A 20165-nucleotide genomic window follows, 5' to 3' on the forward strand; every position below is an offset into this window, starting at 1 on the left:
ATTACGTTCAGTGTGCATCAAAGCTGGAAAAATCAGGTGTCAAAGGGTTAATTAGATGACAAATATGTAAACATGAATTGGACAAAAAGATTTTCTGTGAAGCAAGGCAGAAGTTGTTATGGAAACTGCAAACATTCACAATATGATGTGGATGGGCAAGAAGGGAAGGCACTGTAATTGTACTATTCTTATGACATGTTATCCTAATGAGACTGGGCATTAATAAAAAAAAAAAAATGTTTGCATATGAGATTAAGGTTCACAGTCTCAAGATGAAAATGCCCGATGTGTGGGTAATCTAAAACAATCAATAAAGCCACGTATTATTTGAGGCCCCATGCTGACTGACCGTCACTGGCTAGAATTAACAAAGAAAGGCTATTTAAAGAACTAAAGCATGAAAAAATGTAAGCCTATGTAAAAAAAATAATATGCTCTCCGCCTAGCTTGAATGTGCAAAGCTGCAATATTCTATTAAGTAGTGAGATGACAGAAGTATTGTAACGCAGCTAGAAGCTGTTGGTTTCATCTGTGTTTTAGAGTCACTAAACTTTGAACTTTACTATAGAGTTAACAATTCATGTAATTTTCCTTTCTTTTGAAAAATCACGTTGCTGTCATTGTCGCATTATTGAAAAAATATCATATTTCAGGTAAATCCAACAGGGAGAATACGACTTTTAATGGCTGTAGGGGTGGAAACTTAAATACAGATATTTCAGCACCTCCAACAGACTATTTTACAAATGAAGATATGAGAAAATGACTATGCACCAGGAGGAATGTCTGTTCAATGCAATCATGTGATAACAAGATCTCTATCCAATTTGTTTATATATCACTATGGCCTAATATGGAGAAGCAATCCATTTACCACCCTTCCAGATTCAGATGGTGTTGATATTGATACGTAGCTTTTTCATCACTACATACACAAAGCAATGTATTCAACAACACATGTTTTTAACATAGTTTTTTAATATCTTATTGTGTCTTAGTTTTCTCCTCATTGACGTTGATTGTGGTCAGATTAGATCCAAGTATGATGATTAACCCCTTCATGGCCTTTTCCCCCCATTTTTTTTGTTTACATGTTTTAATCCACATTTTAGGCCTGTAAATTACTTAAAACCCCCAAACATTATATATTTTCTGAAAGCCAAGACCCTATAAAATAAAATCGTGGCAGTTGCACATTTTTATGTTGCACGATATTAGCACAACTCTTTATCAAACCCCCAAATATTTTCTTCACTAAAACAATGCAGACATTTATTTTGGGGAACCTGATAAATAAATGGGGTCTTGCTTTTTGGTGAAAAGCCTGCTTTCGTAGATTTCCAACATTTTAGTTTAAAGTGGGATGCTGTGTTAAATACAGACCAAGCCCCCCACCCCTCTTAGAGTCAACAGTGTGTTTAAAAGCCCCTTTCCGTGCAGGCTGCAGAGGTGGTAGATGAGAGACTGTGAAAATACAGTGGCTATATGAGGAAGGGGAAAATGGGGCACTGTGATAGCACCAAAGATCTTCTCCCCAATGTGGCCATCAAACCACTACAGAAATCCAAGACCATTCTCATGCAACTGGCAGTAAGCCAGGCAGTTACCCATCTTAAGCACTTACTGTTCACTTACATTGAAGCTTGCTGGAAAAGTAAACAGTAATCATGCTGCTCAGAACAATTTGAACACTGTTACTTTTTACATGGGGCAGGAAGCACAGCAGAACGGCAAGCAACTTTTTGATAGTTTGTTGGTACCCAGTGTCCCAGGTCTTGTGGGGCTGCCAGCTAATTACGGACACTTTAAGACAGTGTCCAAAATCCCAAGTCCTGCAAGATCCAGGACACTTGGTAACTATGCGAGTACCCGAGATGCTATGCAACAAATAGGATGCTTAGTAGCTCTTACTGAATAGGAAGCTACAGTGTGCAGTAATGCAGTGGCCCATTCCAGCACCAAAAAAAAGGCTGCATCTAATGATGTTTTAACTAATACATAACTACATTAAATGGTATTTTTTATATCTGCCTCAAGTTTAACTATAAATCTAAATACAGAAGAGAAACACAAACTTTATACCACACGTAATGTAATGGGCAGCAGTAGGGGAGAGATGTCTTCTGAAGTAGGTAATGTGTATATAATCACATAATGCTCAGCAGGTAAGAGATATGGAAACTGTCAGCCTGACATGCTTTTAAAGGTGCCTGCTTGGGAACTGTCATCCTTATCCTTTCTGGAATACACATGTGCATATTATTTATATATTATGGGGGTCTGGGTTGGTGACAGTAATGGGGGAAGGATGGCAGTGAGTACCAGCGCTGGCACCATTTAAACCCAAGCCACCTATTGCAGCTCCAACATTTCTATACTGACGTGTTCCGGCAAAGTTTCAGTTTCTAAAGTAGATGCTAAATCAGAGTTAAATAGGATGGTTACAAATGCCATTAAACTTTGTACTGGTTTGAGGAATGGCCAGACAAGAATAACAATAAAAGGTGTATATATAAGTTCACATCTACCTTCCCGAAAACATTTTGACTTCATAAAAAGTTGTTTATTCCTTGCACTTTTGTTTGTGGGAGCGGTGCTCACTGTTCTTGAACATTCCTGGCATCTGTGGCAGTTTTTTTCTTTACCAATTTTAGAATCAACATGTGAACAGAATAGCTTGAGCATAAACAGATTTATTTATAACCATAATTCAGTCAATAAGGCCATTGTTGCTGCCAGTATGTTATTGTGACACAAGGGTTCTTGTTTGGTACAAGCAACATGAGGTACGTCTCTAAATAATATTTTCCAAAACACTTTTTCATCAGAATTCTAAAAAAAAAATACTTTGGTCAAAATGTCCTCAGGGTCATACAGACAGCATGTTTATACTGTCCAAGTAAAAAGGCTTTTTTTCCCCCTTTTCCTGCAAACTTACCATTATACCTGCTGGGCCATTCAATCCTGGGATTCCATTTTCTCCCTAATGAAGCAAGTCAAAAAGGAGATCATGACATACTATATGCTTTAAAAAAAGACGTATATCACCATACTTTACATAGAGGAGGCGGAAATGTGGATGTCAGGAGACCTTCAAAAATAAACATATACTGACATATACTGTATTTTATGTAATACAAAACCCACTATATACACTGGCTGGCAGTTTTACATTAGAATTTAATTTGTTTCTTGATGCCTGGATGACAACAAAATTTAGAGTTTTTACTGTTCATTTATGTCATACCACGAATGGGAAAATGTTTATTTCATGAAGTACAATCTTAGATTCCGGAAACATAATAACAGTTTATATTTTATAACAGCTGAAGATGTAAAGAGGGGCTCCAATGATCACCATATTGTTTTCAAATAATATAAAATGTTAAATGGAATACTTTGGGATTGGTTTAGAAGTCTTACAGACCTCAAGGAGCACCTTCTGGTGCTGCCGTCCACTGCACTTGACGTCCATTTGACCTGCTTCAAGTGGGGTTTGTGTTCCCAAAGACTTGTATGGCAATACAAAACCTGCTTGAAGCGAACAATAGCCCATTTACACAGGACAGGCCCTGTATAAAGCTGAATCAGTACCCCTTCTTTCTTTCTGCCAAAGGTGACCTCTAAGTGAAGTAAATTAGTGGTTTCCAGAGAAACAACATTGGCTCTAAGCATGCACCAAGGAGATGTAAACATTGTAAGTCTTTGACAGAAAGACAGGTAACCAAAAAAATAAAAGCATTGTACTAAATTACAATTATGTTGTATGCACAATACATTTTATCCTAAAGTACCAATTTGTTTATAGTAACGGTTTCCTAAAGCTATGGAAATCACTAGAACAGTAAGACTAAATTATGGCATTGAGTAAGACACATAATGATGATCAGTGATGTGTTTTTATTGGCCTAAACCCTCAGAATGAGTGCAGCAAATATACTGCTCACCTACATGTTGGATTACAAGACTGTCAGTAGAAACTGTACTAAGACTATTGCTCCCTAAGTAGTATTCATAAGATATATATGACTACTTGCTGTGTGTAATTTAATTAATTAACAAATACCCATTCCATTTCAGTGTGCAACAAAAAATTGTCCTTTCTATGGAATCATAACAGCAGCATTAGAATGGGAGGAGGATTTTCAGCATCCTCAGGCCGTGTTTCTATAAGGCACCATTCACACTAGAATTGTCCGGCTCGTACAGCTCCGTGCTGCGTGCACGGCCGTATCAGTGAGCTCCCGGGAAAGACAGGTGCTGCGCGTGATTAGTACGCAGCCCCCGTCCTTCTCTATGGGACTACGCGTCCACACGCCGCCCTACGCTCACACGCCCTGCACGTCCGTGCGGGTGTGGGTGAGCGTACTCGTATGCTGACAGGATGGATCCTGTCTGTGTCCAAGCCAGGAAACACGCACCCGCACAAACCTAGTAGTAGTAGTCCCATAGAAAAGGACGGTGGCTGCATACTAATCACACGCAGCACCTGTCCTTCCCTGGAGCTGTCCAATACGGCCGTGCACGCAGCACTGAGCTGTACGTCCCGGACGTTTCTAATGTGAATAAGGGCTAATTGGTTCACTGTATTCACCAGAAGTCTGCAGAGTTTGATGCAGCCTACTGCATTAAATGTTACATCCACACCAGTGTCCTTATGTTTTCTGCACTGATAGCTTCATCAGGATGTAATGTTTTTGCAACACTGAGACAAGTTGTATATTTATAACAAAAGCAGATCCTTCCACTTAGCACTGCTTAGGAATATGTGCATATGCACTTTTGTGGTCTACCACAATGTCTACATAAATAAAGCATATAAGCAACTCATATAAAGTTTTCTAAAATGAGTGTAAATATAGTTTCACCTGGAGTTTATTTTTTTCCCCTAACAAAACTGGTGATTCATTTTAAATAGAAGCAGCATGTGTGAAACATGTTTGTCTAGTTCCATCTGGTGGTGAATCACTATACATGCACGCATTCTGTTTGCCAACATGAAAACATCTATTCTATATGTGTGTTCCAGAGAGAAGGGTGCAGCCCTATGCATTAATGCATGTGCAAGTGCATTTTACATGCATTAAAAATGCAGTACTATTCATCTTAATGGAAACTGCAGGATTTTAAATAATACATTTAGAAAAATGCATTGGTGAAAACCTTAACTTTGATAATGGGACAGAACTTTCCTTGTATGTATATGGTCACTCAAAATCCATAACAGATTTATGAAGCAGTGCAGTGTTTATTTACTGTATGTAGTTATTAAATGCAATTGGCACCACGGAGTTATCTAGTGGTACCCAAGTCTGCATATATTCATGCGCATTTAAAAAATAGAGGCTGAAATAACTGATCTTCTTCTGTAAATGCTAGTTTACACAGCATAATAATTATACACTAATAATTAGGACTAACTTGATGTGGGCACATGATATAATCACGGTGTTCCAAAGTGTGTGTATAGGTTGTAGTAAATTTATATTGTAAAAAAAGTCAGCACGTTATGGGCATAGCACATAAAATTATGCACATACTGTGGGTACCTTCTTTAGGAGCAGAAATATGTTTTGTTTCACACAAAAGCTATACACATGAGAGAATGACTTACTCTGAGACCTGGGAAACCACGGAGACCTCTGGGACCAGGCTCACCCACAACACCTTCACCCTGAAAAATCAAGTGTTATACAACTCAAACATGATTTACTATAGGTCAAAATGTGTTGAGACTAAAATGTAGCTTATAAACAAGGCACATATTTTACATATTTTTTTTTTTTTACTTGGCCTAAAGTATTCCTTTTTTGTGTGCATATTATTAATATATAATGTGATATGCACACATCTAAACCTTATTTATAAGTTTAACCCCTTCGTGACGGGAGACTTACACTGTACGTCCAGCCACAAAGGGACCAAATGACTCGTCACGTACACTGTACGTGACGAGTTATTTGCTGCACTAGAAGGCTGCTAACCGCTGAGAATCAGCGGTTACCTTTCAGTAATAGATGTCTAACTATCTAGAGATCCATTACTGAAAGGGTTAACCTTTTTCAGACACCCGATACCTTAATATCGGGTGTCTGAGAGTCACAGCAAAGCGGACACACATGTCGGCTTTTGCCGGCATTCTGACAGCTCGTATAGATCGAGAGATATCTCTCTCAAGCTATACTGGCTTTTTTTTTTTTTATCTTTTGACTTTCAAGAATAGATACAAAATGTTATGTATTAGACACATAATGTATCTATTCTTGAAAGTAGAATGTTTAAGTTTTCTGAAACATTCACTGACAGCTGAATCCTGAACTGCTGCAGGATCAGTGTCACTAACTTATTATCGGCTGTTCTGAAGTTTGAAGCAGCCTGATAATAAAAAAAATGTATTAATTTATCAAGCAGTAATAGTGAGATTAATTCACAATGACTGCCTGATATAATTAAATAAATAAAATTTGTCAGTATAAAAAAAGTGAAAAGTGTAAATAAATTAAAAAAAATAGTGAAAAGTGTAAAAAAATAAAAAATAAGGGACAAATAAATGAATGTATTTTTTTTACGTTTTTTCCTCTTTTTTTAATTTGTATTTGTCCTAAGTGAGGCGTTAGACACACATATGTGATATAAATATATAGCCCTATCTGTCCTCTAAAAAACAATATATAATATGTGTGGGTGCACTTTGTAAGAAAGTATATTACTGACGTGGAAGAATCACACAGCAAAAATGTCAAAAGTGTGTCAGTCATTTACGAACAGAAACTAAAAACAAGCTCAGTCATGAAGGGGTTAAACTATACACATCCATAAAACCAACTAATGAACTGCAGACTGTCTTGAAAACACAACAGCTGTGCTAAACCATATTTACTTTAATCTGATATCTGAATCCATTGCAGCCTTTAAGCCATTGCAGTCTGTAAGTAGTGCACAATAGTGTAAACGGAAATTTCTAGTGAATATAAGAATATATTAAAGACAAAGGGGACTGATTTTTCTCTTGAATACTAGCTCTTGTATTTTAAACTGGAACTATAGGCAAAATCAAAAATGACTTTTATGATGCAATGTCTGTCAATATCATTATACAGTAATTCATGTTTTTACACTATATACTTCTATTACCAGTTGATCTTTCTGGAAATAATGTGCATGTTGGTAAATTGGTCTATTAAAGTGCATAGACAGCCCATTTATAATTAATGGGCTGCTTTAATACAACTCACGTTGGCTCTGCTTTAACACAACTCACATTAACATGAGTGTGGACCATATAAGCACATTGTGGTGCATTTTTCTGTCCCTTGCAGTACATTGGCAGCCCACTCATAATTATTAATTACTATTAATGCATTGTATTAATACTATTAATGCATTGTAACTGGACACTATTTTAAAAGGGAAATATCAGGGGTCTGTTTAGACCCCTAATATTTCCCCGAAGCCCCTAAAAGTAAAGTAAAAAATAAAAATATTTAATAAAAAATGAATTAATGAATAAAAATAAATGTAAAAAAATTAAAACGTTTATAAAAATTTGAAAAAAATAAAAATATTTTCGGTTTCGACCTGACAATTTTTTTTTTCAGCTTCATTTCGGTTTTAAAATTTCGATTTCAGTGCACCTCTAACTAATGTTATAACATTGTCAGCGTTATTTTAATGACCTAATGATAAAATCAAAGGGTGTTATCTCAATGAAGCTGCAAAAGTCCAAATACACTTTAAACATTTTAAGCAGAAAATTGTCATGAGATACAATAAGAAGTAAAAATAACTCATACTTTTTAGTGACTTGTCAGTCAGATTGTACCTGTGATTTCTCAAGTACAAGTTTGGGAATTATACAGGAAACCTTCTCACTTTTATTTTCCTAATTTTTTTTACATTAGATTCATATTGCATCTACAATGTATATTTTAATACATAAACACTTACCTTCTCCCCCTTTGTGCCTGGTGGTCCTTGCTTCCCCTATCAATAAACAGTGTAGTGTTAAAACAAGAACACAGTTTAAAAAAGCATAACAAACAAAGGCAACTATGGGGGGAATTTATCAAAACTGGAGCAGACAAAATCTGGAGTATCTGTGCATGGCAACCAATCAGCTTCTCTCTTTCATTTTCAAACCTTAACTGAACAAACAAAACAGAGAAGCTGATTGGTTGCCATGGGCAACTGCTCCAGATTTTGTCTGCTCCAGACTTTGATTGGAGTTTGTAGTCTGTAGTTTTTAAATTTGTCTAAATAAGAAAAAGCAAACCTTACAACCACTATTTAGTAGTTGATTGGTTAAAGCCTTAGTAAATTATTATGTGTTGTTTGATTAATAAGATTAATAAATTGCCTTGGGTACATCTTGTCCATTGTATGCACTCCTGAAACAGCCATTCAAGAGTGAATACTGCTGCATTAGCTGTGAGCAGATTGCTCATCTGAAACCCAGGTTCTGCTACTAAATGAACAACTTAAGACACTTAGAAAAGGGGTAGGCAACATTGGCACTCCAGCTGTGGTGAAACTACAAATCCCATCATGCTTCTGCCTCTGGAATCATGCCTGAAGCTGTCAGCTTCTTGTAATCCCTACTAGTATCTTGTAATGGGACTAGTAGTTTCACAACAGCTGGGGTGCCAAGCTTGCCTACTGCTGACCTAGAAGCACTGGGAAATTGAATAGATGAGATACTGCATTATCGGATCATAAGGTATATAAAAAATGAGCAAAAGAGTTGAAATTGAGTCTCAAATTGTTTATATATATATATATATATATATTGTGACATAAGGAAAGGAGAAGTAATTGAGGGGCGGTATATTTCCCCTTGCTTTATATCCTATGTACAGGACTAGCGAAACCCAGACCAGTTTTTCAGGTTGACTTTGGGTCTGAATAATCCAGCTCGGGTTTTATGTCTCTCACCTGGATTGTTAATTGCTTAACGATTGCTTATCCAGTTGGGATGAAAGGGGGAAGGCTGAAGCAGGATTTTGCTCTGGCCTGGGTCTCAGAGAGCATTCTGAGAGAGCTACAAGTCGGATGGTTGTGAGTAGAAGGTTGCTGAAAGTCCTTTTGTTTTGTGAGGTGGCTGAGATAAGCTCACCCCCTGGTAGATAGGAAACCTACCTGTTTAGCCAGAGCCTGAAAGGCAAGGACTTGTTTTCTGTTTTATTTTGTTTTATTGCAACCTTTTTAATAAAAACACTGACTGCAAGTCAGATAAACAAAGGACTCCAGAAAACATGTATCCACTTCTCTAGAGTCTAGTGGCGGCGTGCTTTACACCACTGCATCCGATGCTTTGCATTGCACTTGGTGATGTAAGGCTTGGATGCAGCTGCTCGGCCATGGAAACCCATTCCATTAAGCTCTCTACGCACTGTTGTTGTGCCAATCTGAAGATCACACGAAGTTTGGAGGTCTGTAGCTATTGACTCTGCAGACAGTTGGCGACTTCTGCGCACTGTGCACTTCAGCATGCGCTGACCCCGCTCTGTAATTCTACATGGCCTACCACTTTGTGGCGGAGTTGCTGTTGTTCCCAGTTGCTTCCACTTTGTTATAATACCATTAACAGTAGACCGTGGAATATTTAGTAGCAAGGAAATTTCACGGATGGACTTATTGCACAGGTGGCAACCTATCACGGTACCATGCTTGAATTCACTGAGCTTCTGAGAGCGACCCATTCTTTCACAAATGTTTGTAGAAGCAGCCTGCATGCCTAGGTGCTTGATTTTATACACCTGTGCCCATGGAGGTGATTGGAACATCTGAATCCAATGATTAGGAGGGGTGTCCCAATACTTTTGGCAATTTAGTGTGTGTGTGTGTGCCTGTGTAATGATATGTAGCCCTGTACCCCCTTTTCCACTTACAGAGCTAGGTTATTTTTCTTTTAAATAAATATTAATGTAATTTTATTGGTATCTATCTACCAGTAGCTGCCTCATTTCCCACACTCGGCTTATATTCGGGTCAATACTTTTTCCCAGTTTTTTTTGCTAAAATTAGGTACCTCGGCTTATATTCGGGACGGCTTATACTCGAGTATATACGGTATATATCAGTTACTCCTAAATAGATTTAAAAAACCTGGTGCAGATGGAATCCATCCCTGTGTGCTGAAAGAATAAAGGTGCTCATACACCTTACGACCATCGCAAGACTTTTGTCTTGCGATGGTCGTAAGCTTATTAAAAGCTCGTACGATCTGCCCATCTTGGACAGGCAGATCGTACTAAGTACTGAAAACATATTCCAGATGGGCTTAGCAGTGTTGTACAAAAGAGATTGGGGTTGGGCCCAGTTCTTCTTCAAACTATTTATTATTGATTTGTTGGATGAAATCGATCCTACTGTTGATACAGGATAAGATTACAAATGAATCTTAAAAACAATGACCAAATTAAATATGATAAAGGAAAAAAAATGTTTTGCACTTTGGCCAGGAAATTAGCATCACTCTTCAAACAGTAAATTGAACTCATATGGTCAAAACAAAGCCGAACAGGACTTGTTGAATGATAACAATATGTTTTTGCAGGACCACTTCATGAAATATGGCAGCAAAGCTAAAAAAAATCTTAAGATGTATAAAAATTGAGAAAATTCCTCATTATAAAGAACTTGTTGGTCCACATCTGGAATATGGACTCCAGTTTTGGACAATAGATTGCAGAAGGACATAAGGAGTTTGTGCTTACAAATCTTACTTACAGTGTAAGACTATAAACGTTGTGTATGTTAAGTTTGAAAAGCACATCTTAGGGACAACATATTTAACATGCTAAATATATAGTATCTGATGCCAATAAAACGATTTGGCAAATGTTGTATTGCTAGCACTGTACTAAGGGTAATGGAACATCAGTTGCATGTGGAGCAAAGAAGAGTTTGCCTGGTGTAAACAAAACCTAAATTTTTTTTTATTTTCCAACTTCAGATGGACAATATAAGGACTAAAAATTAACTTTTAGTACCTCTTTACCAGCAAGTCCAGGAGTTCCCGGGTGGCCAGGGCCACCATTTTTGCCCCTTTTCCCTCTTTCTCCCTGAAAAAAAGCCAAACATATTATTAGCAATAGAAGTAATACTAGTAATGGTGGTAGTACTAGTGATAGTATTAAACGATATAACCCAAATATGTAAAATAGCACTCTGCAGGGTTGCAGGTCAGTTTGTGAAGACTTTTAATATCGAAGCTGAGCTTTAGGCAGACCAACATTTTTTTTAGCATCCTTACATCAGCATATAACTTTATAGGTCCAGTTTAGCCGAAAATGTTAAATTTTTACAGGAATGTTTATAGTGATCTCTGAAACTAACAAGTAAAATAGTGTTGCTGTAATCTCGGCACCAGATCTGACTTATTATTATTATACAGGATTTATATAGCACCAACAGTTTGCGCAGGGTTTTACAATATAGGGAAGACATTACAATACAATTCAAGACAAGATGGTAAGGAGGGCCCTGCCTGTGAGAACTTACAATCTAAAAGGGAGGGGCAAGTGATACATGAGGAGGTAGCTGTATGGGGATGAATTGTTCGAGAAAGTGATATTTCAGTGGTTAGGTTGAGGTTGGATAAGCTTCCCTGAAGAGATGAATCTTAAGGGATCGCTTAAAGGTAGTCAGAGTGTGAGATAGACGGACAGGCTGGGGTAAAGAGTTCCACAGAATGGGGGAGACTCTAGAGAAGTCCTGGAGGCGATCATGGGAGGAGTTGACAAGGGAGCTAGAGAGCAGGAGGTCTTGGGAGGAGCGTAGTGGACGGTTAGGGTGATACTTTGAGACAAGGTTTGAGATATAGATGGGGGCTGAGTTGTGAATGGCTTTGTAAGTGGTTGTTAATATTTTGAATTGTATCCTTTGGGCGATTGGAAGCCAGTGCAGGGATTGACAGAGGGGGGTTGCAGATACTGAGAGGTTGGTTAGCTGGATAAGTCTGGCAGCACCATTCATGATAGACAGCATTCATGATAGACTAAAAAAATGGATCTCATCAATACTAAGGGGGTTATTCACAAAGCTGCCAAAGGCAGTTGAGTGAATAACCCAGCCGAAGTGAAGTAAACCGAACGCTGTTTACTTCTGCCTTGTACGAATGATTTCAACCGTACATCGGCTAAAATCAGCCTTACATTGGCTGCCTTTGTCAGCCAAACATGCTCTGCATATTCGACTGAGCTGAAGTACAGAAGGAGTTCGACTAAGGTGATCCAACATCTGGATCGGCTGAGCCGAAGCTTCGGCATCTCACTCGCTGAGTGAGATGAACGGCAGTGAGTGAATAGCCGTATGCTACCAAGCGGCATTCGGCCTGGCTATTCTGCTCGCTACCTTGAGTTAAAAAAAGTTGAACAATTATTTCAATAAATGTCAAAAATTGGATGACTGAAAAAAGTTGTAAAAAATTTGAAGAAAAGAAAAAACGCACGCCGACCCGACTGCACACGACAAACTCCCGCCGCATAATGTAGAATCTTGACAGATGGCGGGAAAACAATTGGGTGGAGCTAGCGGTGACATCACCACTAGCTCCGCCCAACTGTTTACTATTGGCCGGAACCTGCTAGAGCCTTCTAGCAGGTCCTGGGCAACAAAAACAACAACTGGGCAGAGCAAAAAACAATGTTGTTGTTTAATGACAGATCAGCATCCCCAGCTCATTTGGGGATGCTGATCTGTCATTACAACTGGGCAGAGCGAACCGTGAGATCACAGCTGGCTCCGCCAACTTTTCTCCATGCTTCGCCTGTCACTATGGCTGAGCTGCTCAGCTACCTTCGGCTGCTGTACGGGCTATTGTGAATAGCCCATACAGCAGCCCTTCGGTTTGATTGAACCGAAGGGCTGCAGCTGCTGAAGTGAGCCAAAGGATCAGCGGAAGCTACGGCTGGATCCTTCGGCTCCTTCATGAATAACCCTCTAAATGTTAATGTTAATGCACTTTCATCAAAAGTATGATCAAAAGTATGATCATCAAAAGAAGATAAAGTAAATAGAACAAAGGCAACAAAAACAGCTAAAGCAATAACCTTATAAAAATAGTGTGCATTGTGTTGCAGTACAGCAGATGGGCTAATTCGTAAAAACTGGAACAAAGAAAAACAAAAAAATACTGTAGCAGCCAGAGTATGTTTTTTGATCATTATATGGTGCAGGTTACAGACTGAAAGCTAACAAGTGACTCACTGTTAGGAACAATAAACCCAACTGTGCCCTTGCTCCATCTTTATGACTTTCTCTTTTCTTTACCAGTTTTACACCACAAGTTTATACTTACAGGAGGTCCAGAAGGGCCACGGAGTCCTGCTTCTCCTCTTTCACCCATAGATCCCGAGATGCCAGGATTTCCTTGAATCCCTTGGATACCTTGTACCCCTTGAGGCCCCTTATCTCCTGGCTCACCCTATGGGAAACAATATATTACTGGTTTTTGTCCTGCACCTAAGAACATAGCAGTATGTTAAATTACATTAAAACAAACATAGTAAAAAAATAAATACTTGGCAAACTCAACATTCAGTCTTCGGCTATGTGAGGCATTACCTTAAGACCAGGAGGTCCAGCTTGTCCCACTGGTCCTCTATGGCCAATGCCTGGTTCACCCTACAAAGATACAATCAGCTGGGTCAGATAAGATTCCTTTTTTGGTACACATAACATTTAACCCTTTGATTCATATGAACTGTTTGCAGATATCCTTTTACCTAGAGTAAATATAATGCTGCAAAGTAGAAGGCAGGCAAGGAAGACACAGATAAAAAGTTAGCTACTGGCCCTACATGTGGCTAGATTTTGTCAGAGTAGATTTGTATTTTGATAGATATAACTCATTGTATAACGATGTCCTTTCACTAGAAGTGCACAGAAATGAACATTTTAAACCAAAAAATTTTTTAAATGTCAAGCCGAAACCCAAAATATTTTTTTTCTAACCTTTTAAAAAAAAAATTTTATTTTTATTTATTTTTTGTAAACTTAATTGTTTAATATTTTATTTGTATTAATTTTTTTTACTTTACTGTTGAGTCCTCAATCTCTTTTTCTGCATCCCCTGTTATAAAACAACAGGAATCCTCTATACTGAGTGTTCCTGTTCATTCATGCATTGTACACAATTATGACTGAACAGGAAGTGATGTAGATCACTTCCTATTCATTCATAACTGGTACATAGTAACTCATACTATGTCCAATTATTTACAAACAGTCAGCTATCACTGATCGCTGAATATTTGTACCCGCTCCCCAACCTGGATCGGCTGTCACAGGAGGCTGAGCTGGCAGTGCGGGGAGGAGAGCTTGGTCTATTCTGACAACTGACTCCTACCCCTTACCGCAGACCCGGGCATCCTGATCGGTCAGAGGAGGCTGAGGGGGTGGTGCGGGAGGAGAGCCCGGCCGCCTTTGACATCGGGGCTCTCAGCGCTCTCCTCCCCCGCGCTGCTCAACCTCCTCTGACAGTTTCCCTCCTCCCTGCTGGCCGCTGCGCTGTGTCTGAGTGGACTCAGAGCAGTGCACAGCGGGGAGGAGAGAAACTAGGCATGCACCGCAATTTCGGCCGAAAGATGGTACTGTCGGCATTTTGCTAAAAGTGCCGTTTTCAGCCAATATGTTTTGGCGGATGAATTTCGGTGCATCCCTACCTTTTACCTATAGTAAATACTGTATAATGCTACAATGCAAGGAAAGAAAGACACTTATAAAGAGCTGATTACTGGCCCTACACAGATTGTGTCACTTTTTGTCAGGATCAACCCATGTGATACTGGCTTAAAAAAGAACTTGTATTACTCTCATTTTATTCTTCTTCTTTTTTTTTTTTTTTTTTTTAACTAGATTTTTCTGTATTTCAGGCTGGTTTCCGCCATTACAAAGGCAGATAAGCATATCTGTTTACTGCTTTATCAACAAACTCATAGGTATAATGTATTAATGGAAGGATGTAAACAGAAAACATTTTGAATGGTTCTTGTTATAGTGAGTCTAGTCATAGGGGTCTATTCACAAAGCTGCCGAAGGATCTGGCCGTAGCTTCGGCCGATCCTTCGGCTGGAAGTGTGTTTATATAATGCACAAAACATTGAGGCTCCACCCAACGAAGGAGTAAGCAAACCTGTTATATTCTTTACAAATCAGTAACCTATTTTGCTATGGTCAACCTATGGCTAGCTGCATGCAGAAGAGCATTGTTGGGGTGTTGTTCTACCCATGCTCAGCCCACTTACCCAGCCAAAAATAACCAGCTGAAGCCTAAATCTTGCATACAGTGATTAAACTCCCATGCTTCATGCACCAACTACCCACAAAAAATGGGTTATTAGACTCACTGGGGTTGATTTACTGAAGACAAATAGGTTGTTCACTTTCAAGTTCATTTTCAGTTTACTTTAGCTTAGTGGATGGGGTAATTCTCTGCTAACTTCCGTCATCCAATTTTGTACAAGCAAAAATACCCCTTTTTTATTTTCCTTGCACGTGATTAGGTATCCTTAGTAATGTGAGTTTTCACTACATTCACTAAGCTAAGGGAAAAACTCTCTTGAAAAGTGAACACCTATTTTCCTTTAGTAAATCAACCCCATTGTGTGAGGTGGGTGCATGGTAGGTGTCAACACGGCCTGCCAAGCACCACATTTAACCATGGACGTGAGCCTACTTTTAGACATACATAATGCACATGCATAATAATTGCAGTATGCAGGAATATATACATTACATATGTAGAGGGGCTATTGTCATTTCCATTTTAAGGGCAGTCCCTTAGCGAGAGACAACGTAAACTTATGCTGCACTGAACTACCGCTCCCAGGAGGCTTTGTTATCTGGAAGAGGAGTGCATTCAGCCTTGTCTGCCTTGTCTAGTGAGCATGCTCAGACTGTGAGAGAGGCTGGAAGTGATTAGATCTGCTGCTGAGAACTGTCTGTGCTATCATCTCAGGGAAAGATAGAAACCTGGAGGTGATATTGCTGACACTGCAGAGAGCTGTGGACTTTACTAGGGAAGCTGCCTGATCTTCTATTCAGCAAATACTGATTCTGTTGTTTTGGAGGATCCGCCTGCCCGATCACCGTATGACCCTGTGGTTGCTGTACTACAGAGAGACACCGCTGCCTCCCCTAAATGAAAGGACGCTGCTGTGCCTGAGTGACTTGCTGCGACCAGAGAGGGAGAGATCTGCTGTTCTACTGGCTGGGACACACTGCACACGGAGCAGCGGCGTGCTGCCATGTCATTTTCACTCCAGCACGTCAGCTTGTGAGAGCATGCAAAGCTGAGTGTGTCGAGATGAAAAATGTTATCTTAAGCCAATCGGCTTGCGCGTATAAACCCGCGCGTCACCATGCAAAGTCCAATCGGTTGTTACACACAAACTCATTCCCTGAAGATGCAGTCATTCATCTGGCCGCACTGAGCTCACACACTGCATGCGAAGCTCCGTGCCTGACAGCTTTGCTTTGCTCTGCAAGGCTTCGCATGCAATGTGTCACAGGATTTAGAGTTCAATGAGTAAGACTGGAGAGGGAGAAATCGCCATCCAAACCCATCTGTGTTTTGAGATGCCAAAAGACACCTGTTATTGCTGGATTTAACCTGTACCTGCAACAAAATTCCGGCCCCAATGTTGGGGCCGGAATTTGCTACTGGCCAGTAGCAAATTACTACTGGCCAGTAGTATAGGGACCTGGGGACATTTTGGACTGAGTCGTTATTAACCCAGTTACCATAGTCAGTGGGTTCACAGTCAGCTCAGTTAGCTGAGTATTATACATATTGCAGCAATCAGACTACAGCGGCTGAGGTCTGTCTAAATAGCTAAAGTGTATACTGTATATTGCAGGCAGATTTTTTTTTTTTTGCTGATGTTCTTTATATTATCCATTTGACAAAGACAGAATATTATTTGTTTAGTAAAACTTTCATAAAAAAGCCCACAAGGTGTGCTGGTGTGCTGGGTATCCATTACAAGTGGTTCATCACAAAGGTGAAACAGAAGTACCCATTTATTCCAGTGGCTCCTTTGGGGGTGAGCGCTATACATATATCTGAGATGGCAAAGAATATAATTGATTTACACAACATGCTTGCTGAGTAAAAGGCAGCACAGAAAGCCTCCATAGTTTTCCCTATTGTGCAGTTTTCTAGGCATTGCATAAAGCCTGCATACTTACCAATCTGACAAACATATCTTAGAGGATAAGTGCACTTTTACTGTTTTTAATCTCCTGGACTCTCTTTGCGTAAGCATAAAATATTAATAGAATATACTTACCTAACTAGAGGGCTGAAGTGATTTATGTTGACTGCCTGGAATCACATACCCTTTTTCTTTTTCAAAATACTCCCATCATGCAAGCCATAGTCTTAATTAATTTCAATTGGAGACCTTTCTGCAGCCTATCAGTCTGTTGACAAGCCTTCAAGTCCATTTCCACCTTTCTAAGTGATTAGCATTTATTGGGGTAATGAAGAGGTGCAGTGATGTATACATGTGCACATTTTGATGATTCACATTGCAGGCTTTCTTAATTTTTTTAATGAAGGTTTTATTAGGCCTGAATTCTAGAAATTCAAAACATTTTCCAAAGGAAATTCAGTCTGATACAAGGGTGTCAGACTGTATCCAGCTGCCTCCTTCCCTGTCATCCATTGTAACATGATCAGTAAACACCAGCTCTTCCTTACACACAATACACTGAAGAAAAAAATACACATTTCTTGGACATCACAGAGGCAGAAATTTCCATGCGACAAAAAATTTAGTTTTTGTGTTCATATACATAACCTGCATATGCCTGCTTCATGTATACTCTGTGTAGATTGCTGGCATATGTTTTTTAAAAATACCTCTGCAAAGGTGGAAATGGGCTTTCAGTTGAAATGAATGGGTTCTGCAGTGCACATGTGAGGCACTATGTATACAGTATAAAGTATTATTAGCAAAATGCTTAGCATATACGGATTCTGAAAGATAAGCACACTAAATTATTACCTATTCTTTAAAGTTGAACTCTAGGTAGGTATGGAAAGACAATATGTGTCCACTTATTAACTTTTACATATAGTTAGAAACAGTACTTTTATCTCTTTTTGCATTAGCTTCCTCTAATCCTCAGCATTGTTGCTGTCGGATTGGGGGAAGGAAGGCATTACTGCATTGCACAGTTCTATTCTTTCAACACTGAGAATGGCTTGGGGGAGGAGGGAACAGATGATCTTGTTCATGTTCTGCTGCTTTCATTTTTTTTTTTTTGTCCGGTCACTGGTTGAGATGGGTTCTAAACTAGTCTGTATTGTGCAAAGGCAGTGCAGCCGGTTAGTGGTCTTTGAGACTGCTGTGAGCTATGTGGCAAAGATGCCTGGATCACAGGGCTGTTCCATCTGCGTCTGCCATTGTTTGGACATAGGGGGTTTATCCCCTGATGATCCACTTGATGGCTCTGTGCTATCATATGTGGCTCACCAGCCAGCTGTTGATATACCCCGGCTCCAGAGACTATGTCAGTGAGTGCATGCTGCCTGCCAGATACTGTGGACTTTTCCAGACAACTAAAGCTGAGCGTTTTGCTAACTACTAGGTTTTTGTTTTGATCTTTATGTTCTGATGGGGCATTTGTGGCATGACTGAGATGAGGAGTATGCTTGTAAGACTCTTTTTTTTATGTGGTCACCTTGCCCATCTGCTCAGAAGTGATATATACAACATATAGTATAGTGACAACCTATACAGTTATATGCAATTTTTATTGAGCAGGAACGTGCATCTGACTCTTTACAGGCCTTTGCTCTGGACCAGTTCCTTGGAAATCAATTAGTTGCTGCTGCATGTGTTTTCTGGTCTTTTTACTGCCATTGTGTTCTTCCTTCATACTTATGGCCATATGAAGAGGCAAGAACAAATAGTTTCACATGTTTTGTTTTTGAATATATATAGTACATGATTTTGTGTCATCTTATATGTTGATGTATTGTTTGATTGGTGTGCATTTATCTATATAGAGCACAATTTTTTGTGTTAAGATCTACTTTTCAAATGACGAGCTACATGAGATCTACCAACGAAAAAAAACCTTGCTCTCTCTCTCTCCTGGCTGTCTGTCCTAGCTCTCCTGGCTGTCTTTTCTCGCTCTCTCTCTCCTGGCTGTCTTTCTTCGCTCTCTTGGCTGTCTCTCCTTGCTCTCCCCTGGCTGTCTTTCCTCTCTCTCTTTCCTGGCTGTCTCTCCTTGCTCTCTCTCCTGGCTCACCTTGCTGTATTTTGCAAACAATGTAGTGCAACAGGCTGTGTAAACTAATATTCTTTGATGTAATACATAGCACTTCAACCACCAGTATCCACCAGAGAGGTGTCAGGGAGCTTGGCTCAGCAGACTCAGGCTAATAGGTAATCATGTGTGCACAGCTAAATAAATATACCCAAATGGAAAAAAGGGACCACCATTCACACCCTTCCTGATCTACCAGCATCAGCTTTGAGAGCTACTGGTAGATCACGATCTACCTAATGGGCACCCCTGATATGAGGAAGCCCATACTTTGGTAGCAAACCATGTGTTGGAATAGCATCTCCCTGTGATACCTGTGGTGTTAGGATAACCATAATTTTTTGTATGAACATTTAATACTCTTTGGAGAATCACGTAAAACATCGCCAGTATCGAAGTTTATTTAAGGGTAGCCAGCTCTAGATGCCAGTTACATAAGGACGGATTTTCTTGTATGCCTTTTACTCTCATGTACAGTATATGTTATTACTATAGGGTCTATTCACTAAGCTGCCGAGGGCAGCCGAGTGAACAACCGACCCCAAGTGAAGTGAGCCGAACACTGTTCGGCTATTCACTTCAGGCTTGTAAGGCTGATTACAGCCGTATATCGTCTTAAATCAGCCGTACATCGGCTTGCTTCGCATGGCTTCGGGTCGGCCGAACATGCTCAGCTTTTTCTAGCAATGCATTCCAATGGGCAACTTTTTTTTTTTCTATTCTGACACGGCTCCGTGTCAGAATAAAAAGAAAAAAAGAAAAAGCAGTGCTTCTCTCCTTGGCGGCCGGGATCGGGAGACTCCCGGAGCGCCAGGGAGAGTTAGCTGTCTGGAGATCAGTGTCCCTGGTTAGCAGGTAACCAGGGACGCTGTTCCTTCCAA

At 39.6% G+C, this 20165-nt stretch overlaps 1 protein-coding gene across 1 annotated transcript in view; it reads right to left on the bottom strand.

Annotated features, from left to right (window-relative positions):
- Window positions 1-20165, bottom strand: part of LOC108795029 (collagen alpha-1(VII) chain-like) — a 204348-nt gene that overhangs the window by 70818 nt on the left and 113365 nt on the right. The window contains exons 72-77 of the mRNA XM_018566199.1: window positions 13567-13626; window positions 13301-13426; window positions 10992-11063; window positions 7948-7983; window positions 5615-5674; window positions 2939-2983 (exon numbers count right to left, since the gene is read on the bottom strand). Of these exons, the coding sequence (XP_018421701.1) occupies window positions 2939-2983; window positions 5615-5674; window positions 7948-7983; window positions 10992-11063; window positions 13301-13426; window positions 13567-13626 (399 nt within the window). The remainder of the gene's footprint in view (window positions 1-2938; window positions 2984-5614; window positions 5675-7947; window positions 7984-10991; window positions 11064-13300; window positions 13427-13566; window positions 13627-20165) is intronic.

Source organism: Nanorana parkeri, unplaced genomic scaffold (assembly GCF_000935625.1).
Source record: "Nanorana parkeri isolate BGI_ZX_2015 unplaced genomic scaffold, ASM93562v1 scaffold27, whole genome shotgun sequence".
NCBI classification, from domain to species: domain Eukaryota; kingdom Metazoa; phylum Chordata; class Amphibia; order Anura; family Dicroglossidae; genus Nanorana; species Nanorana parkeri.